This window comes from Panthera pardus, unplaced genomic scaffold (assembly GCF_024362965.1).
Source record: "Panthera pardus isolate Hobbes unplaced genomic scaffold, ASM2436296v1 HiC_scaffold_8, whole genome shotgun sequence".
NCBI classification, from domain to species: Eukaryota; Metazoa; Chordata; class Mammalia; order Carnivora; family Felidae; genus Panthera; species Panthera pardus.
The window spans coordinates 12,988,927-13,010,456 of record NW_026527013.1 but is presented as its reverse complement, the minus strand read 5'-3'; the positions used below and the strand labels follow the sequence as shown (position 1 = coordinate 13,010,456).

General features: G+C 60.2%; 3 protein-coding genes across 4 annotated transcripts; 1 reads left to right on the top strand and 2 right to left on the bottom strand.

Annotated features, from left to right (window-relative positions):
* Window positions 1–944: 944 nt before the first annotated feature.
* On the top strand, window positions 945–11,390 carry NR2F6 (nuclear receptor subfamily 2 group F member 6). Its single transcript, XM_019416246.2, has 4 exons — window positions 945–1,940; window positions 5,593–5,687; window positions 8,685–9,272; window positions 10,636–11,390. Exons 1-4 carry the CDS (start codon window positions 1,654–1,656, stop codon window positions 10,908–10,910), a joined length of 1,245 nt encoding a protein of 414 aa, XP_019271791.1. The 5' UTR covers window positions 945–1,653; the 3' UTR covers window positions 10,911–11,390.
* Window positions 11,391–13,578: 2,188 nt separating this feature from the next.
* Window positions 13,579–15,880, bottom strand: OCEL1 (occludin/ELL domain containing 1). Its single transcript, XM_053897126.1, has 6 exons — window positions 15,748–15,880; window positions 15,208–15,384; window positions 14,880–15,079; window positions 14,492–14,657; window positions 14,177–14,230; window positions 13,579–13,993 (listed from the first exon to the last, which is right to left on the bottom strand). Exons 1-6 carry the CDS (start codon window positions 15,814–15,816, stop codon window positions 13,871–13,873), a joined length of 789 nt encoding a protein of 262 aa, XP_053753101.1. The 5' UTR covers window positions 15,817–15,880; the 3' UTR covers window positions 13,579–13,870.
* A 1,911-nt stretch (window positions 15,881–17,791) lies between these two features.
* Window positions 17,792–20,717, bottom strand: USE1 (unconventional SNARE in the ER 1). 2 transcript variants are annotated; one of them, XM_019416239.2, is made up of 9 exons: window positions 20,556–20,717; window positions 20,177–20,226; window positions 19,939–20,017; window positions 19,696–19,848; window positions 19,171–19,183; window positions 18,968–19,075; window positions 18,704–18,731; window positions 18,240–18,414; window positions 17,792–17,996 (listed from the first exon to the last, which is right to left on the bottom strand). In XM_019416239.2, the coding sequence occupies exons 1-9, from the start codon at window positions 20,694–20,696 to the stop codon at window positions 17,814–17,816; spliced, it is 930 nt and encodes a 309-aa protein (XP_019271784.1). In that variant the 5' UTR covers window positions 20,697–20,717; the 3' UTR covers window positions 17,792–17,813. The 2 variants fall into 2 exon arrangements, with proteins under 2 accessions (XP_019271784.1, XP_019271786.1); XM_019416241.2 differs by lacking the exon at window positions 18,968–19,075 and having other exon boundaries at window positions 20,556–20,716.
* Window positions 20,718–21,530: the final 813 nt, after the last annotated feature.

The following is a 21,530-nucleotide window of genomic DNA, read 5'->3' as shown; positions in this document are numbered from 1 at the left end:
GGGGGGCGGTGGGGTGGGGAGAGGAAGCCAGGGATGGGTGGGGGGAGTCTGTAAGCCAGCCGCAACTGAGAGGCTCCAGGGAGCCTGGAAGAGACATCTGCAGTCCAGCCGGTGGCCTGGCCAAGCCCTTTATGTGAAGCACAGAAAAGGAAATTAAAGAGGAAAAGGGGCAGGCCGCAGTAGGGATGGTGGGCATTCCTCCTGCCTCCTGCCTCCCGCCTAGCTGGGCGGGTGGGTGCCCTGCCCCCAGAGGCCTAAAATTCTGGAGGGGGCCCCTGACCTCGCGTCCCCGCAGGCCGCAGACCACAACATCCCTTGGCCCTGGAGATTCCCAGCACCAGGTGTTAGCTCAAGCTGAGAAAGGGTGGGGTGGGGGTCGGACGCGGCGACTTTCTGGAAGAGGAAGCAAACACAATCCATCAAGCAACTGTGCAAAGAAATGCCCCAGGTGTGTGTGTGTGTGTGTGTGTGTGTGTGTGTGTGTGTGTGTGTGTGCTGCGCAGGGGCGTGCCCCCCGGGTGCAATTGGCCCCCCATTATTGCTTCTGCGGGGAATGGAGGGGTAAGGTTCTGAGGGGCTCCTCGAGGGCGGTTGAGCGACGCATCGTCCAAGGCCGGAGGTGGAGGGGAGGGCTTTGGAGAGACATCTTGGCGAGGCTGCGGAAGGGCAGAGGGCAGCGGCGGCCCAGGCTCCTGCCGCGGCCCGGCAGGGGTTAAGGCTGGAGTCGGGCGAGGGCGGGGGTAGGGGGAGAAGGAGGGGGGGGAGGGTCAGGCCGAGCGGCCCCGTGCTCCGCCCTCGCCCCTCCCGCCTGCCCGGGCGCCGGGCGCCGAGCGAGGCCACCCATGCCCTTATAAGGGTGGCCGTCGCCGGGGCAACGAGCGCCCGCCCCCAGCCCGCGGCGCGCGCCCCTGCCCCCGCCCCCGCCCCCCGCCCGCCCCGCGAATGGAACGTTGTGTGTCAAACCGGCCGCAGCGCGAGGCCGGCGCGCGGGGTCGGCGGCGGCGGCGAGAGCGAGGCTCGGGCCCAGGCGCAGGCCCAGGCCGGGCAGGCGCGGCCGCAGAGGGGGCGGCAGCTCGGGAAGCGCCGGACCGCAGCCTTGCAGGCCCCGAGCGGCCGCCTGGGGACTCGGGGAGGCCAGGGGGCGCGGCGACCGGCCCCGGCGCGCGCCTGCCGCCCCTCCCCCGCGCAGCGGGCGGCCGCGTAACTTGCGGCCAAACTTTCCCCCCGGCCTCCCGCGCTCAGATGGCGGGCCGCTAAGTTGGCCGCAGCCCCCAGCCAAGCGGCGGCCAGGCCAGAGGGCGCCCCCTGCGCAGCCTGGGCCGGGCCATGGCCCGCGCGCCCCCCGCCGGGGCCCCAGGGCGGCGGGGCGCGAGTCCCCGGGGCCCCCGGCTCGCGCCTCTAGTGCGCCCCCCCTCGGCCCCAGGCCCGGCCCCGCGCACGCGTGGGAAAGTTGGCCTGGAACCGGCCCGACCAGTTCTGCCTGGGCGCGCGGACCGGCCGCAGGAAGTTGGTGCAAAACTTTTTTGGGGGGTGCAGCCGGTGCCCCCCGCGCGCCGGGCCCGGATGCGTGCCGGGTAGGGTCCCCCCGGGCCGAGAGGGGTGCCCGGAGGGAGGAGCACGGAGGGGGCGCCCCGGCCCCGCTGCCCTGGGGCTATGGCCATGGTGACCGGCGGCTGGGGCGGCCCCGGCAGCGGCGGCGGCGACACGAACGGCGTGGATAAGGCGGGCGGCTACCCGCGCGCGGCCGAGGAAGACTCGGCCTCACCTCCCGGCGCCGCCAGCGACGCTGAGCCGGGCGACGAAGAGCGGCCAGGGCTGCAGGTGGACTGCGTGGTGTGCGGGGACAAGTCGAGCGGCAAGCACTACGGCGTCTTCACCTGCGAGGGCTGCAAGAGCTTCTTCAAGCGGAGCATCCGCCGCAACCTCAGCTACACCTGCCGGTGAGCCCCCTATCAGCGCACCGCCGCTGTGCACCCGGCCCCGGCTTGAGCCGGGCCTCTGACCTGCTCGGTCACCTTGGGCCTGGCGCTGACCTTCCCTGGGCCTCCTCTCCCCCTCTGAGATAGGGGCACAGCCCCCTCTCCCCACCTCCATTCCATTCCTGGGATTGTGTATACAGTCGGCGCTGTATCGATGCAGGTCCCCCCCGTCAGGTGGTCCCTTGCGGCTTCCGCCTCAGTTCATTGCTCCTTCTCCCTCCCTCCCTTTTCTCCGGAGAGGGGTGATCTCCGCGCGGGGAGGGGTTGGGGGTGCTGTCAGGGGTGGGGCCCTAACCCCAGGGCATCCCTTCTCTTGGGGATCTCGGTGTGCAGGGGACCCCTCGGGAATCGAACGTGGAACTTGGACTGTGGAGCTCGCAGCGTCCAGGGGCCATTGTCTGCGGCCGCGCGGATCGATACGGCGCGCCCTTGGGGTCAAATATCACTTCCAAAGTCGCCCTGGCCACCGAGGCGGCGGCGGCGGCGGGAGCGAGGCCGGGGTGGCACAGGGCGGCCTCTTTCGCATGAGGAGCCCTGCTGTGGGGAGAGATGGGCTTGTCCATCCGGGGGGGACTCCCCCCACCCTGCGCTCACCCTGGGCCTTGGGTCACCGGAAACCGCCGCTGCAGGGCTGGGAGGGCGGCGGGATCTGACCACACCTCGGCTGCTCCAACCCTTCCCCCACCAGGAGTGGGTGCAGACCTGGGGCTGCTGGAAAATCCCTGAAACTTCAGTCGTCTCTGACAGGGTGGGGGTGAATGTTTCCAAGAAGGAGCCCTGGGCTGTCCTGGGTTGGAGTCCCCGCTGACAGGGTGTGGCCTTGCTAGTTTCTCTGGTTGGTGCTGAGGTTGGGTGTCTAGCCCAGGGCCCTCTTCCTATCGCTCTTCCATGAATGCCTTTTTGCTCCATTGACAGGCTCCTACTCTGCTTCCCAGCATGAACATGCATAGGCTCTGCCGAGAGCCAGTATGGAGAGTCCCATTTTCCAGATGTGCAAAACTGAGGCCCACAGAGGTCCCGGCACTGCCCTGGCAGGGAAGTGCACTGGCAGGGGAGAGACCCTGCCCCATGTGGGGCTTAGCAAGGGGAACTGGGGTTGGGAAGAGGGTAGGAGCTGAGTCCTGGTCAGGGTGTCCCCGGGGAGAGGGCAGCCGATGGAGGGCTTGTTGGTGAGGCCAAAGGGCGGGGCCCCAGGTCCCAGAGGCTGGAGTTTGGCCCCAGGTCTGCGGTCAGGGCCTTGTCTGGGGTAGCTCTGTGTGTGTGTGTGTGTGTGTGTGTGTGTGTGTGTGTGTGTGTGAGAGAGAGAGAGAGAGAGAGAGAGAGAGAGAGCTGGCTTACTCCCTCCTCCAGTGCTAACTGGGCCACCAGACTTTGGCCTCATTCTTGTTGCTGGAATAACTGCCTGATCTCTGGCCAGGTCTTTGGGGAGGGCAAGGGAGGAGCTTAGGTGGTTTTAGGGTCCCAGGGGCTCTCTGAGGGTGGGAGCGGGGAGCACCAAGACAGGGGAGGGAGGAGTTGTTTGGGGTGAAGTCACTGCTCCTCTCTGAGCCTCGGATAGATTCAGCAAGGTTCCCTCAGGGCCTCGCCTGGGTGATTTGATGCCAGTCCCCCAAAGCGACCCCAGCTCCAATCCCAGCTCTCTTCCAGCCTGGAGGAGACACAGTGAGACACAGACGCTCTCTGCCTGTGGAGTCTGGGCTGGGCCAGAGGGAGGGGACGGGTCTGAAGTCCCAGGCCGGAGCGAGGGGCTCTGCCCGAGGTTCAGGGAGGGCTGCCTGGAGGAGGCCCGTGGAAGGTGAACCTTGAAGCAGGAGGGGCTTGGCAGGTAGAGGAGGTGAAGGGCACTCCCGCAGAGAGCGTGGCCCAGACGCACACTCAGTGGCAGGTTAGGGGAGCCGCATCGTAGGTGGAAACCACCCAGGCATGGGAGAAGTTAGAGCTGTGTGGATCTCAAGTGCTGGACTGAGGGCGACAGGGAACCAAGGAGGGTATGTGGGCAAGGGAGGGCAGTGATCAAATCGGACCAAAGGCCAGAAGCCCAGGGAGGAGGCTGAGCAGGGTCATGGGGTTGGGCAGAGCCTGTGCTCTTTAGGGGGGATAACAGGTGGAACTTACCGTTGCCCCGTCAGGAGGGACAGGAGGTCTGTCCCAACCCCACAGCTGGGGAAGTTGAGGCAGAAGCTTCAGGACCTCCCCTGAGGTCAGGGGCCCTGAGCTGGGCCCCTGCCTGCCTGCCCTAGGCCTAGCTGTTTCCACCCGGCTGCCCAGGACCCTCCCACTGCCTGCCTGCTGGGCTTTGTTCTGGTTCTGCCTGAGCTCCCTCCACCCTACCAGGGCCTCTTCCTGGGGGCTCAGGCCAGGCAGCAGACAGAGGCCCTGGCTTAGAAGCTGGTGCTTTGGGATCTGGGTCCTTGGAGACCCCCAGGGCCTCAGCTCTCCTGAGCCTGCCATTGAAGCGCCCCAGCGTGAGCTTGGGTCCTGATGCCCTCCCCAAAGGCCCCCCAGATTCCCCCAGACACAGTGCATCCCACGTGGAGTGGGCATCGGGCCTCCCATTTCCAGCTGAGGCAACTGAGGTTCGGCGGAGAAGTTGCCGCCCCATGGTTGGGGCTGCGTGTCTTTAGCTGAGATGTGTTTGCTTTTCAACTCGATTGAACGTTTGTTTCACTCTGTGACTGTCGCTGGGTATCCTCTTGGTGCCCAGATGGGACGCTAGGGGTGTCTGCCCCACGTCTGGGCCTTGGAGAGCCCTGAGTCCGGGATAGAGAGACACAGAAGGAACGCAGGGGCTGGGGGCCAAGGGTTCGAGGAAGTGCTAGGGCAATTTGAAAGACAAGGGCCTGAACCTTCCTGCTTGGGACTGACCCTGGACGGGGAGCTCATGGTCTGGCAAGGCGGGGCCACCTTCCCCTCCCTGGAACCGGCAGTTACCCTGAGGGCCACCCAGAAGAAGCTTCTCAGGCTCAGCTGGCAGTTGGAAGGTCTTCCCAGAGGAGGTGTGGGGTCTTCAAGGGAAGAGAGGAGTTCATTCGTTCGTTCGTTCGTTCGTTCACTCATTCATTTATTCATTGATGGTGGTCTTGTGCAGGGTGATAATACTGGGGCCCTACTGTGCCCATACCAGGATCGGCCCTGGCCTGGCCCCTAGTCTCTTAGTTAACTCACAAAGCCCGGCTCCCTGTCCGGGTACCTTTGCCGTTCTGACATTGCCTTTGGGACAAAGACCCCACCCCTTGGGCCAAGCAATGAGCAGGTACTATGAAACTGGGCTTTGGTATTTTTACATTTCCAACCTTTTGCTCTTGGGCACTCTCTGCCTGGAGTCGCCTCTCCGTTCTGGGGAACTAACTTCTGGGCAGCCTTCACAACCCCGTGCCAACACACCCTCCCCAGTGGGCCATTCTCCTTTGCCACAGACTCCATTCGTCACCACCTGCTCCCAGCTGCCCTTCTCCCCTTTGCAGGCTTAGCCCCTGTGCCCCTTTGGGGATACCTGCGCAGCCTGGGGTAGGGGGCCACTGGTATTTCTGGGGCGTAGCCCTCAACGGTGGCTTACGGGGTGGCTCAGGGAGCAGGATGTGGGTGTCACGGCGACCCTCCCGCATGCCTGTAGGTCTAACCGTGACTGCCAGATTGACCAGCATCACCGGAACCAGTGCCAATACTGTCGCCTGAAGAAGTGCTTCCGGGTGGGCATGAGGAAGGAGGGTGAGTACCAGCTGGTGTGGGACAGGCAGAGGGTGAACCAGCAGCCCTCCCCTCTCTTCCCTCTCTCAGGGGCCTGGGAGCCATGGAGGGTGGGGTCTGGCGCCTGTTAACCTTGTTACCACCGATCCCAAGATCCCGTGGGCCTCAGTCTGGCCCCGGGGCTGGAGGAATCCGATTATCCGTGGTCACCTGGCGGCCGCGGCGGAACTGGGGACGCGAGGGACACCCTGATTCAGGCCCATGTTAGGACGGTTCTGCTCCCCAGCTCCTCTTCTCCAGGCCTCCTGGCCTCGGAGTCACATTCCTTGGTCCTGACACCTTGGTGGCTCCTTTGCCCCCTAGGTGGCCAACGCATTCCGAATAAGGATGTGTTGTTTGTTTCGTTTTGTTTTGTTTTGTTTTGTTTTGATTGCTTTCCTCCATCCTCCACTCCTGGCTTTGTGTTTGCCCAAGGCAGGAACTCGCCGATTAAGGCAAAGGGCAGCTTACCCTTCCGCCTGACCCCGGGCACTGGGAGCCAGAGGGAGGCTCAGCCCCTTGTTTCTGCCCTGGGGACTTGAGTGGACACGTGCCGGGCAGCTGGGTCCAGACCTGGACCAAGCACTCTTAGAATTCAGTTGGAATCCAGAGACTTCCACACGGAGCCTGGTGGGCTTGGGAGCTAAATCTGGCTCATTGGACCAGAATCCCATGCTGGGCTTCCTGTCTTGGCCCCGGACTCTCATGGGCCAGTTTGGCAGTTCTCCCCTGCATCTTGAATCTCTCCTGCTCTAAAGTTGGTTTCTTCTCTGCTGGCCTCTGTGCAAGAAGCTGGCAATGGCTGCTCAGTCTTTCCCTTAAAACTGATTACTCTCTTTGGTCCTGCTAAATTTGGAGACGGTTTGCACCACCCCCACAACCTGGATTTTGCCTCCACTTGTTCATTTGACCTAAACTGCTGATACACCTCAGATCTCCAAAGTCTCAGGAGTGGGAAGTAATCATAATCCCAGCTCATGCCCCAAGCACAGTCCTATCTCAGGGCCTTTGCACAGGCTGTGCCTTCTGCCTGGAGCACCCTAGATGCCTGCATGGCTTCCTTACTGCTTTTAAGATTTGCTTAAAGGACACCTCCTCAGAGAAGCCCTCCTGATTACTCTTCACCGGCCCCCTTTATTTTGCACCATCTGCCTTGCTCTGTAATTTATTTGCTGCTCTCCCACCAGAATACATATCTACTCTTTGAGGGCAGGGACTTCTGTCTGTCTTGTTTTCTGACATATTCCCAGGGCCTAGAACACAGAGGGTACTTAATAAACGTTTTTTGGCTTGAATTACTACCCGTTTAGCCCTTACTATATGCCTAGTGCTGTTCTAAGCAAGTTAGGTAGATTCTCATTAATTTAGTGATTGGTGTCATCGCCGGTATTACCACCTGCATCGCACAGATGGGGAAACTGAGCACAGAGAGCAGAGAAGTGAGGCTGTTCGCTAGGGTCAGAGCAGTAGAGTTGGGTTGAGACTCGAACCCATGCAGTGTGGGCTGAATGAAGAGGAAGGGCTGGGGAAGGGGTTCTCAGGAAGTAGGAACAGTAAGTGCAAAGGCTCTGAGGTAGGAACAAGGCTGGGTGATGGATGAATGCTGGAGGTAGGGTTTAGAACTGAGCGAGCAAAGAGGGAAGGAACAGGTCACTCCCTGGGGGCCAGGATGTTGAGCTGGGATTCACTCTCTGGCCTTATCCAGCTACACCCTTATGATAGTGGATCCTGAGACTTAGAAATCACGTGGAACCTCCAGCCTAAGCCCTCACTTCCCAGCTCCGCTCTACCAGCCCCTGGCTCCCACCCACATTCTATTTCCCACTCATTCCATGGCTGGTTGACCAGGAGTTCATGGAGAGGAGACAGGGCATGCCAGCTCATTAAAAGATCATTACCTAGTTTCTGTCTGGCCCTCAGCTCAGTCTGCCCCTCCGTCCCACCCGTCCTGGCACAGGTGAGGTGAGCATGCGGCCACCCTGCCTCCTCTTTGTGCCTCAGTTTCCTTCTTCCCATCTACCTGAATCTTGGGGACACTGACTGAAGCCAGCAGTGGATTCTCCCCTCTTAATGGGCAAGATAGTAATTTAATGTTTATTGAGCACCTACTATGTAGGGTAGGACTCCACTCCTGGGGTCACTGCAGACCAAGGAGACCTGCCCTAGGGAGCTATGACCTGGGGGTGGGGGTGGGGTTGGGAGCTAGAGAGAAGATCCCGTCTCCATAGGAGAGATCACTTGCTTAAGGATAGGCTGGCCAGGAGCCCTGGGTAGTGTGAAGGTGACCCCTCTCTGGCCCCATTATCAGTTCCAGACTCCCATGATTGACAGATGGGGACATGATGGATGGATCAAGCCTCCATGGCTGCTGAGTGGAGCTCACACCGTCCAGAGGGAGGGGGCCAGGCATGAATTAGTCTTTATCTAATGGTCCCATCCCAACCCCTGCCCCATGCTCCTCTGCAAGAAGTGGGGGTGGGAGCGGTGGCTGGACCGGGGCTGAGGCTGAGGGCACAGGGCAGAGCAGGGTGGGGCCTGCAGGACCCAGGACCGGGGGTCCCTGGTCTCCCAATAAACTGTGCACCCATGGGGTGGGGTTGGAGGTCCAGGGAGAGCCTGGGTGTGGGGAGCCTTTGAGGGGAGGGGTTGAGTGACCCTCTGATGACTTTATCTTTCCCCCTCTTTTCCTCCCCGCCTTCCCCCCCCCCCCCATGACTCTGGATACCCACTTTCCCTCTTGTTCCTTCCCTCCCTCTCCTCCCTCTTCCTGCCACCTCCCTCTTCCCTCTCTGGCCTCTCAATGTCCCTCAATCCCTTTCCCGTACCCTTTGTCGCCATTCCACCTCCCGGATCCCCCTCCCCCCTCCCCTCCCGGTTCCCTGCGGCGGCGGCGGCGGCGGCTTGGGGGCACCTATCTCTCCTCCCTCTGCTCCTGCCCCCTTCCCTTCCCTCCTTCCCATCTGCATTCAATCCCCGCAGCCGTGCAGCGCGGCCGCATCCCGCACTCCCTGCCCGGCGCCGTGGCCGCCTCCTCCGGCAGCCCCCCGGGCTCGGCGCTGGCGGCGGCGGCGGGCGGAGACCTTTTCCCCGGACAGCCGGTGTCGGAGCTGATCGCGCAGCTGCTGCGCGCCGAGCCCTACCCCGCGGCGGCCGGGCGCTTCGGCGCGGGCGCGGCGGGCGCGTTCGGCGCCGGGGGCGGCGCGGCGGGCGCCGTGCTGGGCATCGACAACGTGTGCGAGCTGGCGGCGCGGCTGCTCTTCAGCACCGTGGAGTGGGCGCGCCACGCGCCCTTCTTCCCCGAGCTGCCCGTGGCCGACCAGGTGGCGCTGCTGCGCCTCAGCTGGAGCGAGCTCTTCGTGCTGAACGCGGCGCAGGCTGCGCTGCCCCTGCACACGGCGCCGCTGCTGGCCGCCGCCGGTCTGCACGCCGCGCCCATGGCCGCCGAGCGCGCCGTGGCCTTCATGGACCAGGTGCGCGCCTTCCAGGAGCAGGTGGACAAGCTGGGCCGCCTGCAGGTCGACTCGGCCGAGTACGGCTGCCTCAAGGCCATCGCGCTCTTCACGCCCGGTGAGACGCGCTCCGATGCGCTCCGGCTCGAGCAGGCGGTCTCCGAGGCCGCGGGAGGGTGGGGGGCGACCCGGACCCTGACCCCGGCCCCCACAGCCCTCCACTCCCTGACCCTCGGGCTGCCGGACCCGGCGCCCTGCACATGCCTGAGCTTTGATGGGGGACAGTGGAGGAGGTGATTGATGCAGGCAGGGTGGCCCCCTGATGCCCCCACCCCCCTGATCCCAGGTCTCCCTAAGAACCCAGAGCTGGGCCTGGGCCCGTGACTCAAGTCCCCACAGCCTCTCTCCCTGATTCCCAGGCTCCCTGAGACTCCCACCTTCCACCCCCTCATCAAGGTGCTTTTCGTGCTGAGGGCAGAATGAGAGGTGGGGGGGATGCGGGAGGCAGGTCCCCGACATCTGGTTCTGGCCCTAAGTCCCTGATCTTTGTCCTCCCCAACTCCTGACCGTCTTCTGCCCCAACTCCTGACCTTGTTCTTCCCTCTTACTGCGCAGCTGTGGAGGGCTGCCTGGCAGGGATACCCTGACAACTGGTTCTGGCCTCCCCTGAGCTTTCCACTCCTCGATTCCTGGGCCCCCAGACTTCCGACCCAGGCCTCCCAAACTGCCCCCCCAGGCGGCCTCCTGGCAGCCCGGTCGTCTGGGATTGCCTTGGGATTAGGCAGGGGCTGGTTTTGGAGTCCCTCCCGCTGTGGGCGGGGCTAGGGCGGGGCTGTTCCAATACCTTCCTAGTCATTAGTTAACTGGCTTAGTAAAGTCCTACCTTAGTCCAAAGACTGGTGGCATAGCTGGCTCTGCTCTCTGGAAGGTTCTGGATCCCACTAGGTGTCTTCATGGGGTCAGGAATGCAAGAACCAGACCCAGACCATTCTGAGAGGTGGCTTTCATTTGATAAATATGGCTTTGCCCCTCTTTCCCCCCAGAATATTCCTTTTCTGCTCCATCCTTCACAGGGCTCCAATTTAGATGCTGTCACATTCACTGACACCCCAGGCCCCCCTGTCCGAATATTCTCTCTGGGCTTTGCCTTCTTTCCCAACTCCCCTCCCCAGCTTCTCTTCCCCTTGAGCCCGATTAGAACTTGTCACCCTGCCAAAGGCCTGTCTGAGCTTCTCTATCCCTTCTTGACACATCACTGCCCACCCTCCTGTGTTATTGTCCCCAGTTGAGGCCACCTCAGTCTCTTGAGGACTGACACTGCCTGAGATATCCTATTTGTGCCTCAGGCCTCCGTTTCCCACCTCCTGGGTGCCCCCCTCCCTCCACACCCCGAGCCCTGAGTGGTACCCCCCAGTCACCCCCTGGAGCCTTGCGTTTTCCTGCCACTTCCCACCCAACTGACCTTGCCCATGTCTCCCCAGATGCCTGCGGCCTCTCGGACCCAGCACACGTGGAAAGCCTGCAGGAGAAGGCACAGGTGGCCCTCACCGAGTACGTGCGGGCCCAGTACCCGTCCCAGCCGCAGCGTTTTGGGCGTCTGCTGCTGCGGCTCCCCGCCCTGCGTGCTGTCCCCGCCTCCCTCATCTCCCAGTTGTTTTTCATGCGCCTGGTGGGCAAGACGCCCATCGAGACGCTGATCCGAGACATGCTGCTGTCAGGAAGTACCTTCAACTGGCCTTATGGCTCAGGCCAGTGACTTCACGGGGCCCGGTGCGCTGTGGCTGGGTCTGCAGACCTCAAGGGATACGGATGCTTCGGCCTCGGGCGGGGCCCCCCAGCGGAGGACCCTGGCTTCTCTTCTCAGACTCCTATTTTTTAAAGACTGTGAAATGTTTGTCTTCTCTGTTTTTTAAATGATCATGAAACCAAAAAGAGAGTGCTTGTCCAGGCGCCAGCCCCGGCCTCCTCAGAACTCCTGGCCAAAATAAGAAGGGGAGGGACTGAGGGCTCCCCTCCTGGGACAGCCTGTAGCTCAGCGCCCCAAGCACGAACTTTTGGGACGGTGGGGGTTGGCTTCCCTGGTGTGATGGACAAAGGCCTGGTGGCCGGACTAGCTGGGCGGCCGCAGCCGGGCAGGGGTAGTATCTATCAGGCAGACCCTCTGGACACGTAATCCACGTTGGACACTACATGATGAATGAATCAAGGCCAATAATAAAGCTATTTCCTAACTGCACGGCCTCCATCATCTATCTTCCTGAGGGGAGGGGAGAATGGGGGGCGGCCTACCATGGCCACCTGCTCCCAGCCTCCTGGAACACCCACAGCCTAACGACAGTCCTACTTGCTGTTTGTTTGTTTGTTTTTTTGTACGGTTTTGTGGGAAACAAGCCGGGGGCGGGGAGGGGACCCCCGTGGTCAGCTAGTGTGTCCGTAGGAGCTGAGTACTAAATTCTGCAGATGACTCGGGTTCAGATTCAGGCCCTGGCCTATGAAGGTAAGCCTCATAGATTCACACAGGCCCTGGACCAAACACCTTACTGTTAACCTTTGGTCAGCCTTTAATCATGGTGTCTGAGCCCTGGTGTCCTCCGGAGAAACATTCGGGGTGGTTCTGCCACCTGATCTCAGCCTAGACAGTGCCCTCCACCCCCCCCTAGCCACAGCAGTTGGTTCAGGGAGGGCACGGGGCCCAGAACCGGCCACCGAGACTTGATGGCGGGATTTGGAAGCTGTAACTGAAAGCAGAGCCAAAAGAGGAAGACCAACTTCCCACGATGCCTTTGAAGCCCCTGGATCAAGCCATTCCTGAAACCTTTCGGCGCATCCGTTCCACGATCCGAGATTTACTCTTTGGGGCCTGAGTCAGTCTGAGTTTGGTTTCTTCTCACATGTAACTAAAAAACTTTCAGAGATTGGCATTTGGAAGGTGGACGGCTAAGGACAAACTGAAACGTGGACTTAGGTCGATGTGGGGAGAGGCAAGGCACCACGGACCTTGCCGTCCTGGTCTCAGAAGTTTGTGGCCCGGCCCTGGTGGCAAAGGCGCCTGTGGGATTGACTGCCGGGACTGTGGCTCGAGGGCTGGGTAGTTAGGGCCTAGATGGCGGAGGCAGGAGGGTGGCACTCTTGGCCCTGCTGAGGTCTTGTCGGGAAGACAAAGATGCCCCTGTGAAAACGGGGAAGAACTCTGGTCTTGCCCCACAGGCTGGGCCTGTGCTCAGCCCTTAAACCTCCTCCAAAATGCTCCCCATTAGCACCCAGCCTCCTTCACGTCCATATTGTTGGAGGCCTGGGAAGTTGAATCCATCTCCTGTGGAATAAAGGAGGGTCTCGTGGGTATGCTCTGCCCTCCGACGGGACTAAAGTAGGTACGGGATGGAGAGGATACTGGGCTCCCATCAGAGGGTGGGCTGTTTCGGCCCCGAGTCAGCATCTCCCATGATGTCCTGCAGGTAAGCGAATGTCACTCCCGTTGGGCTGGACAGCGATGCTCTGTTAGATTCACAGGACATCTGAGAACTGAGCAGGACCATTCTGTCCGTCCTGCTCTCCAGTCCCTGGGCCAGAGACCTGGATGTCTGTCTCGGCCTGACTGCAGAACTCCTACGCCTCCTACAAAACCCCACCCATATGGCCCTTGAAGACGACGTCTTGAGGCTCTGGTTAAGACTGTCATCCAGCCTTTTGTTATTCCTCTTACCACACCGGGCCCAGGCCCATGGTCCCTGAGCGTAGAGACTCCATGACTACTGGTTCTGGGACTGAGGACTCTGCGACTGAGTGGCTGACCCTGCCTTCCCTGCCTGTAGTATGCCTCCCTGATGGTCCCCATCCCCTTTGCTCCCCTGGCACCCCAGCCCCCACCCACCCTACTCAGGGCCCGGCATGGGGTGGGCACCCTGCGACTCTCTCCCAGAGCCAGGCACAAGAGCTGTACTCACACAGTGCCTGGCATCAGTCACTGCCCGGCCTACAGTGCCCCGGTAGAAGCGGAGATTTTTTAAGGGCTCATGTATCCGGGGTGGCCTCGGGGACTCCAGCAGGGCTCCTGGGCTGAGTCCGCCCCCTTCAGGAGGTCCCCAGTACTGCACCACATGAATTTTGTATCACGCCCACGGAGCAAGACTAGGGAAGGTCCTCTGCCAGTCCTGCCTCTGTTACTGGACCTGCCGAGACTTGTGGCTCCTGGGGCTCCCCTAGACCAGGCCTGGCTGAGCAGGTGATGCCGGATGTCAGCCCCTCAGCTTCCCACCAGAAGACCACATGCGGTTCTTGGAGGAGAGGGAGCTCTCCGGACAGACAAGGGTTCACAGCCTGCCTGGACAAGTCTCTTTTCCAGAGCCTTGAGTTTTTAACTCTGGAAAATGGAGTAACGATTGTTTTGGTGACAACTGAGTGAAATCAGGAATGTTAAACGGCTGTACACAGTAGGCATTTAATAAATGTTTATTACACTGGGATGGAAACGAGGAAAGACCTGCTTCCAGGGGATGGGCTGAGATCTCGGCTCAGGGCCTGGGGTCCCAGAGGAGGTTCTGGGAAGGCTTCCTGGAAGAGGGGGCCATCAGAGCTAGGTCTCAAGGGCTGAGGCATTTGCAAAAGCTACCCCAGGAAGGGGTAGCAGCAGGAGCTGAGGCCAGGAGGTAGGAAGAGAGGCAAGGGCAGGGCGGGCCCCCCACCCCGATGTGTCCCTCTGCCTGTCTGCCGGGGCGCTCAGAAGTACACGGAACTCTTCTGGTCTCCTTGCTCATCAAATTTCTGGATCTGTATCTTGAGGTGCCTTAGTTTGCCCTTCAGGTAGTGGCAGCGAGCCTGCTTGTCCAGGAAGCTGGGGTCCTGGGCAGGGCAAGAGCCAGGAAAGTCCTTGTAGCAGTCTGGCCTACAGCCCTCAGCTGCTCAACCCTCTGCCTTTTCCTCTCTGAGCCTCAGTTTTCTTTCCTTGAAACTGGGCACACTGAGCCTCATGGGAACGTCACGGGTGCAAAGCCCAGGCTGTGGGATTCAGGAGGCATGACTCACCGTCTGTTTCTTCTTAAATTCCCTCCAGACTCGGGCGGCAAGTTGGGCCTCCTTCTGCAAGTGGAAAGGGGAGGGGTGGGGGGGGGGGTGGCTCACGGAATGCTGAACCCAAGGAGGGATGGGGAAACTGAGGCTCAGATGGACAAAGTGACCCGTCTCGTGAGGACTTCAAGGGCCGACTTTGGCCCCCGTGCTGTGGTGCCCACCCAGCCTAGAGGAGAAAGAGGCCCAGGGACCTGGACCCAGGGGGTGTCCCAGAGGCCAGGGTCCATCACCGGGAAGGGCTGTGGGGCGGGGGTTTCTCCCGCCGCTGACCTGGCTTCGGGGCCTCGGCAGTGAGTTCAGCAAGGTCTCCAGCTGTTGGAGTTTTGCCCGGGCACAGCCCACCTCTTGCTGGAGCTCCAAGAACTCTGTGTACTGGTCCTGGAAGACTGCAACATAGCGGCTCCGTTCCCTCTCACTCCTCACTTGTGGGTACTTACTGCGGGGTTCAAGTGGGTCAGAGTATGAGTGTTGTGAAGAACCCGTCCCACTCCCCCAATCTGTTTAATTTTTCCTTTGCCCATGTTGGGCCCCCTGCCCCCCAACACCCCTTTTCTTTTCTCTTCTTACTATCTGGTAAACTTTTACCACTTGTCAAAGCCCCAGCCTCACTGCACCTTCCCTGTTCCCAGGCATCAGGAACAACGTGGGGGACACTCACAGCTCATAGTCGGGCACTGGGTGGGGCCTTGGCCTACGCCCCCCAGGGATGGCTTCAATAGGCTTCTTGGTGCCCAAGAGGGCCCGGGAGGGCAGCTCATCCTCAAACACAATCTTCTTGGGTCTGGCCCTGTGGGCTCCTGGTTGAGGCGCGCACAGAGCGCGGGGAGGGCTGGTTTCCTGGACTGGAGGCACCAGTCGCTGCAGGTGCCGCAGGAATCATGGTTTGGAGTTAACCAGGGTATGGGGAAGCCGGAATCCCTCAAACGGCGGGGAAGGAATCTTTTGCCTAGGTTCGGCCTGGGAGCCCTCCTCCCGTCCAGACTCACCGGGGGCCCAGGGCCAGGCGGGCGGGTCTGCAGGTCCCCCCGATAGCCGCGGGTCTTGGGGCTCTCCCGGGTAGGCATCCGCCTCGGGGAGGCGCCGCTCGGGCGTCCCTGGGGCGGCGGGCGGGTCTTGCGAGGGACGCCGCGGCCCGCGCGTGGCGGGGGTGGTCGGCGAGCTGCCTGTGGACGCGACAGAAGGACGCGCCTGGAGGCGGGCAAGGTCGGACGACGCACCGGCAGGTGGACCGGGAGCGGCCAACTCTCCGCGGACCCGCGAGCTCTCCGGCTCCGTTGCTATTTGCATAGACGCGCTCGATTGGCTCTCAGAGCAGCCCGCCCCTGGCTGCGTAACCCGGAAAAGCACTACGCCCGTGACGTCACCGCGTACCCTGAGCCGGCCAGGCTCCAGTTAACCCCCGAGAAGCCGCAGCCTCGCCCACTACGGCGCGTGAAGCCCTCGGACACCTCCCCGGTGAAGCCCCCCCCCCCCCGGGACCTCCGCCCCAGCGGCAGTCCGCAGGGACCGCTCCCGTCCGGGGTCACCTGTCCCAGCGTCCGGGTCTCCGAGCCTGGGTCCGCTCCCGGAGAGGCGCCTGAGTCCCGGTTGTGCATTAACTTCTAAGGCTGGACACAACCGGAGGGGTCGCTTCACAGGGCGGGGCGGGTCCTAGAGGGATTGGGCGGGGTTGGCGGGGTGGGGGCGGGGCCCGGCGATTTGGGAAGAGGATCCTCCTTTGAATCGCGGGTTCGAGTCCAACCGAGCCGGTGACTCACCTCCGAGTCTCAGTTTTTTGGCCTGAAACACCGGTGGTTTTGGCAAACCTGTACTTATCTACTTACTCAGAAATTATATTTTAAAACTATTTCTCTAATCACTAGATTATTATTCTCTGACCCGCTGTGAAAGGTACACTGGTTTTCCTACAACTTTTGTAACTCCAGTGCTATTATGGTTTCCCACAAGTATGTTTTCAGAGTTTTAAATCTTGACTCATCTGGTGAGAGAAAAAGCCCAGAAACGATTTGTCTGTTTTCTTGCAAATTTGTTGTTGTTGATTTTTGGGAGCTCTTTGTTTAGCAAGGATGGTGCTCAACCAAATAGTGTGTCTTTTCCTTTTACTATCATAAACGAGGTCTTTCAATACGTTTACTTTTTTTTTTTCCATGAGGGAAACGAAGTATTCGTAAGTCCTTTTCTGTTTTACTTAATTTACTTACTGAAACAGCTTTTTTATTTGGGTTTTTCATGTAGACAGCCGTATCATCCGCAAATAACTCTGCCTTTTTTTCTCATTTCTTCTTTCTTGTCTAGTTGTATTGACCAGCACTTCCAGACAAATCTCTGGGGGAGCTGGGTGAACTGTGGGCCTCCCTCCATCTCCCCCTTCCTCACTTTGATGGCAGAATTGCCTGTATTTATTCATTAAATTCAGTGCTGTCTTTGGCTTGAGATTTTTCAGTTAAATGAGGGGAATATCTATCTTTGCCTAATGTTTATTGAGAGATGTTGAGTAATGGACACCATACGGTCCAAAGTGCCATTGATTCACCCCACGATTTTGTTTCCTGATGTGTTAATGTGGCTATGTTGACCCATCTCTGCAACTTAGGTGTGAGCCTTCTTAAGATCTGTTTTTTCCCCCCAATTTTATTTATTTATTTAAAAAAAAAATTTTTTTTTTAACGTTTATTTATTTTTGAGACAGAGAGAGAGAGACAGAGCATGAACGGGGGAGGGGCAGAGAGAGAGAGGGAGACACAGAATCGGAAGCAGGCTCCAGGCTCTGAGCCATCAGCCCAGAGCCTGACGCGGGGCTCGAACTCACGGACCGCGAGATCGTGACCTGGTTGAAGTCGGACGCCCAACCGGCTGCGCCACCCAGGCGCCCCCCCCCCCCCCCCATTTTATTTTTAAGTAATCTCTATGCCCAGTGTGGGACTGGAACTCACAAACCTGAGATCAAGAGTTGCGTGCTCTACTGAGCCAACCAGGTGCTCCTTAAGATCTATTTAAAAAAAAATTTTTTTTCTTAACATTTATTTATTTTTGAGAAGAGAGAGACAGAGCATGAGCGGGGGAGGAGAGAGGAAGAGGGAGACAGAATCCGAAGCAGGTTCCAGGCTCCGAGCTGTCAGCACAGAGCCCAACGCGGGGCTCGAACTCACGGACCGCGAGATCATGACCCGAGCTGAAGTCGGACGCTCAACCCACTGAGCCGCCCTGGCGCCCCAATCATCTTCAGTTTCAAGGAAAGCCCAGCACTGACACTCCCTCCTCCAGGCCGACCTCCAGGCATAGCCCCATTTCTCCCCCACCCTCCCCTTGATCCCACAGGGCCGAAGGCACTGTTGGCCTTCGACTCCACCAGACCGGAGGCTCCTGGGGCTTCTCGGGACCTGGCCTGTTGCAGCGTGGGGTAGGTACCAGGGGGGAATCCGAGGGGGATGGTCCTCTGAGTCCCTTCCCACACTGACCTTCCCTCTCCGGCTCGTGCATCCTCTGTGGCTCTCAGGAACCCCCAAAGACCCTCCCGTATTGTTGCCTAGCCCAAAGGGCACCCCTGGACACCGGTGGAGGGCGGACGGATGCGGGGGGCCAGCACAGCTCTTTATTTGAGTTTGGGCATGATGCGGATGAAGAGCACCATGCTGACGAAGATGAAGCAGACGATAACAAGCATGGCCCAGAGCAGCCAGTTGACCGACTTCTGCGTGTGTTGCTCCAGCCGCTCCGACTCCGTCTTCAGCTTCTCCAGGTTCCGGTCAGCCATCTTGAGTGAGTGCGACAGGGTCTGGGGGGGGGCGGGTGGGTAGAGTGTCAGCGGGACCGCGGCCGAGCGTGGCCTCTCCCACCACCCTGCGGCAAGTCCCCGCCTCTCGGCCCTGGCTGGTACTGCGCCCTCTGCTGGGAAGTCCACTTTTGCCTTCCGTCAGACTCCTTGATCCAGCAAAGCCCTGGCCCCCACGCCCCTCTGCTGGGAAGCCTTGTCTGGCGTCCCAGGGCAGAGGCTGGAAAGGCCCCACAGTCCTCACACCTGGTTGTCCTTCTTAATGACGCTCTGCGCGGCCAGTGTGTTGGTCTTGAGGCTCCGGGCCAGGCCTAGCATCTCCTCTGCCAGCTTCTCCTGGAGGTTCTGATGTCGCTGCAGGACGAGGTCTAGTTCGGCAGCCGACTGTTTCTCATCCCCTGGCCTGGGCCCTGCCACCCCACTGCCCTCACACGTGGGCGGACAGGCGGGCGTGGGATAGGAAGAGACCAACATGTTCCCAAGGAACCCAGAGGTTATGGCTCCGGCCATGGCCCTCCTTGGGCCTCAGTTTTCCCCTTCTTTACTTTGGCTTTTAGGAAGAACATCCCCACAAGTGGCTTCTGATCGATGGTTTAGATGCTTGTGGTGGCCCTCATGGTTTGGTGCCTCAGTGGCCCAAGGTTCATGCAGCCCCCCATACCGCCCCCCCCCCTCCCCCCCAGTGCTCCCCAAGGGCTGAAGACACTCACGTTCTCTTCCTCACATCCAGCTCGGGCTCTGTAAGTGAAAAAGGCCAAGCAGGAAGAAGGAGAGGATTGGTTTCCCGTTTTCCAACTTCCTGATCATCGCCTGTGCTGTGACTGCTACTCATAATGTTGTTTCCTGTCTTCTCTGCTGCCCAGTGAGCTCCTGATCATGCTTCAAAGCTCTAGGTCAAATGCCCTCTCTTTTAAGAAGTTTTCCTCATCCTTATCTGGGCTCCCCCAGGCCCCAGGTCCCTCTGCTAGCCTAACCTGTGGGGTGGGTGTATCCGGCTTTATTTCCTCTGGGGCCCATCTCCTCTGTCCTGGCACCCCCATCAGGCTTAACTAGGTGATGCCCCTGGGGATGTGCTCCCTGGGCTGTGAAGACCGTGGAGGAGGCAGGTGAAAGAGGCAGCACATGTCTTGTCCCAGACAGTTAAGCCTCAAGTCCTGTTTTATTCAGGTTGACTCACCTCCAGCAGAGTCCTATGGGAAAGAGAGAGAGGTATGAAGTCACCTACCTGGTAATGCCCCCAAACTGTCCTTTCTGCTTTCGGAAACTCCCCACTCTTAGTCAGGGCCCTGGGCAAGTCCCATGACCTCTGTGCCTCAGTTTCTTCATATTGAAGGGTTTACCTGACCCACGTAAAGTGTTCAAAAGGACACCTGTCATCCTATTTTACAGGTGAAAAAACTCGTCCACTTGTGGCAAGATGAGATAAACTCAGTCTGTCTGTGGCAAACTTGTCTGTTGCTCTGGGCCAACTCTGGGGCTTAACGAGATAGGTGCCATTTTCGCCTTGTACCAAACTCCTAGATATCTAGCAAAGTCCTGTCTAGGCCCTTCTGTTGGGAAGCCTACTGTGGGCCCAGGGTGCAGGTTGTTGGGCCCCTTAGGGTCCCTGCACCTGCCAGGGTGGGGTTGTTCTGGCTACGCACAGGCACTAATCTCCTGTCCCTGACCAAAGGGTTCCCAGGGATCAGGGAGAAAGCCCTACCGTGCCTAGCAGCTCACTCCGCATTTCGCTGGTGTACCGTGCCCGGGACTGCAGATGCACTGTCTTCGTGGCGGGTACCCGCTCCCTGGCTGTGGTTGGTACACGGCCAGGGGCCAGGAACTGGTTGGCTAGTGCTTTCTCTGAGGAGGAGGTCTGCAGAAGAGGGAAAAGGGGTCACCGGACGGGCAGGTCCTGGGCAGGTGAGCATGATGAGGGCCGAGGAAGAAGAGTACCCCTGCTCACCAGCTTCTCTGCCTGCAGCATACCCTTCAGGAAATCGACCTTGCGGGAATATTCATTGATCACCTCGGAGGCCGGTTTGCTGGAAGGTGAGAAGAGGAAAAAGAAAACCTGCCCAGTGCCTCCAGTTCTGGGAAGGGTGTCAGCAGGGGCTGGAGCCCAGGGATTCCCCAACAGGGGCTGGCCTTCAGGCCTCGACTCCCATCCCTGATTTGAAGCCCCTGTAGCCGCCGGCACTCACCTTGCCTGGGTTTTCAGGGCCTGCAGCATGTCCTCGAGAGCTCCCACGTACTGGGGAGGGAAAGTGGGGTGTAAGCCTGGTTCCCCCCGCCCCCAACATCCTCTCACTAATAACGCTCAAAGGTGGGGTGGTCAGAGCCATCAAGGGGCGGGACCAGGACGGGGGCAGGACTGAAAAGGGAGGAGCCACGTCCCAGGGGGGCGGGGCCAGCTGAGCTTCAGGGAAGGGGGCGGGAGCTGCAGGTGGACGTGGCGGAGCCGACCGGAAGGGGCGTGGCCAGAGCGGCCGTTGGGACTGGGGAGTCGGGCCCGGTGGCCGTCAGCCCCGTAGGCCTCCTTCTGGGAGTCGAGTTGTACTCGGAAGTACAGGTTTCCCTCACCTTTTCCAGACGCCACTCGTCCGGGTCCCGCTTCTCCGCTGCCATCGTTTCGCAGCGGCAGAGCAGCCGCACCAGGTTCAGCTCCAGCCTCGACGCTGCCATCCCCTCTCGGCGGTACCCGGTCCCTTCCGCCGGCGCCATCTTGGAAAAGGTCGGAAGCGCCCTCGTTTTGACCTCTTCCGGTCGCGTCCGCCGCTCGCTCGGTGTTCCATCTTTGTTTGGGGCGGAAGTAACGTCTTATTTCAAGAAGGGGCGCTGTGCTGTCCATGTTTATTCAGGACTGAATCGCTTTTTTTTTTTTTTTTTCCCCCCTCGCAGGCGTCTTAGCTCTTCCGGGAGGGTTGAAAGGACCGGATCCTTCGAGGTCAGGTTCATGTGCAATACGTCCTCTGCTTATTCTTTTCTTTCTGATCGGAATTCCTTCCCCCACACCACTCCTGTTTGGGTTCTTCTCATACTGAACTCTTCCGTATCCAGGCAGCCTTCCCGGTTCTTCCTGGGGTACGGCCCTGGGACTAAGGAATCCACGGCTTAGGGGCCCATCCAGTTTGTGATTATGTTCTTCCGGGTCTGACGCTGACTCCACCCCCTACCCCCCCCCCCCCCCCCCCCCCCCCCCGCCGTGGCCTTGAGCGAGGTTTCTTAATGTTTCTGGGCTCGGTTCCTCCTTTGGGTGGAACTTTGGGTGGTGTGACAAAGCCTGCCTCCAGGGGAACATTAGCTAGCCCTGGGGTGAGAGGTGGGGCGGGGTCGCCCCTAACCCACCAGGCCTCATGGAGAGAACCCCACCTGGGTCCCCAGCCCTCCAGCTGAGGCCCGTTCTGTGAGCTCCTCCCACCCCAGGCTTGCAGACCGGGTGAGGAGGGGGGACTTTAGAGGGACTAGAGCCTGGCATGCAGCCCTCATCCATCTTCCCACTCCTCACGTCACTTGTGTCCTGGTCACATCTGTGGGCCTGGTGTTCTCGAGAAATAC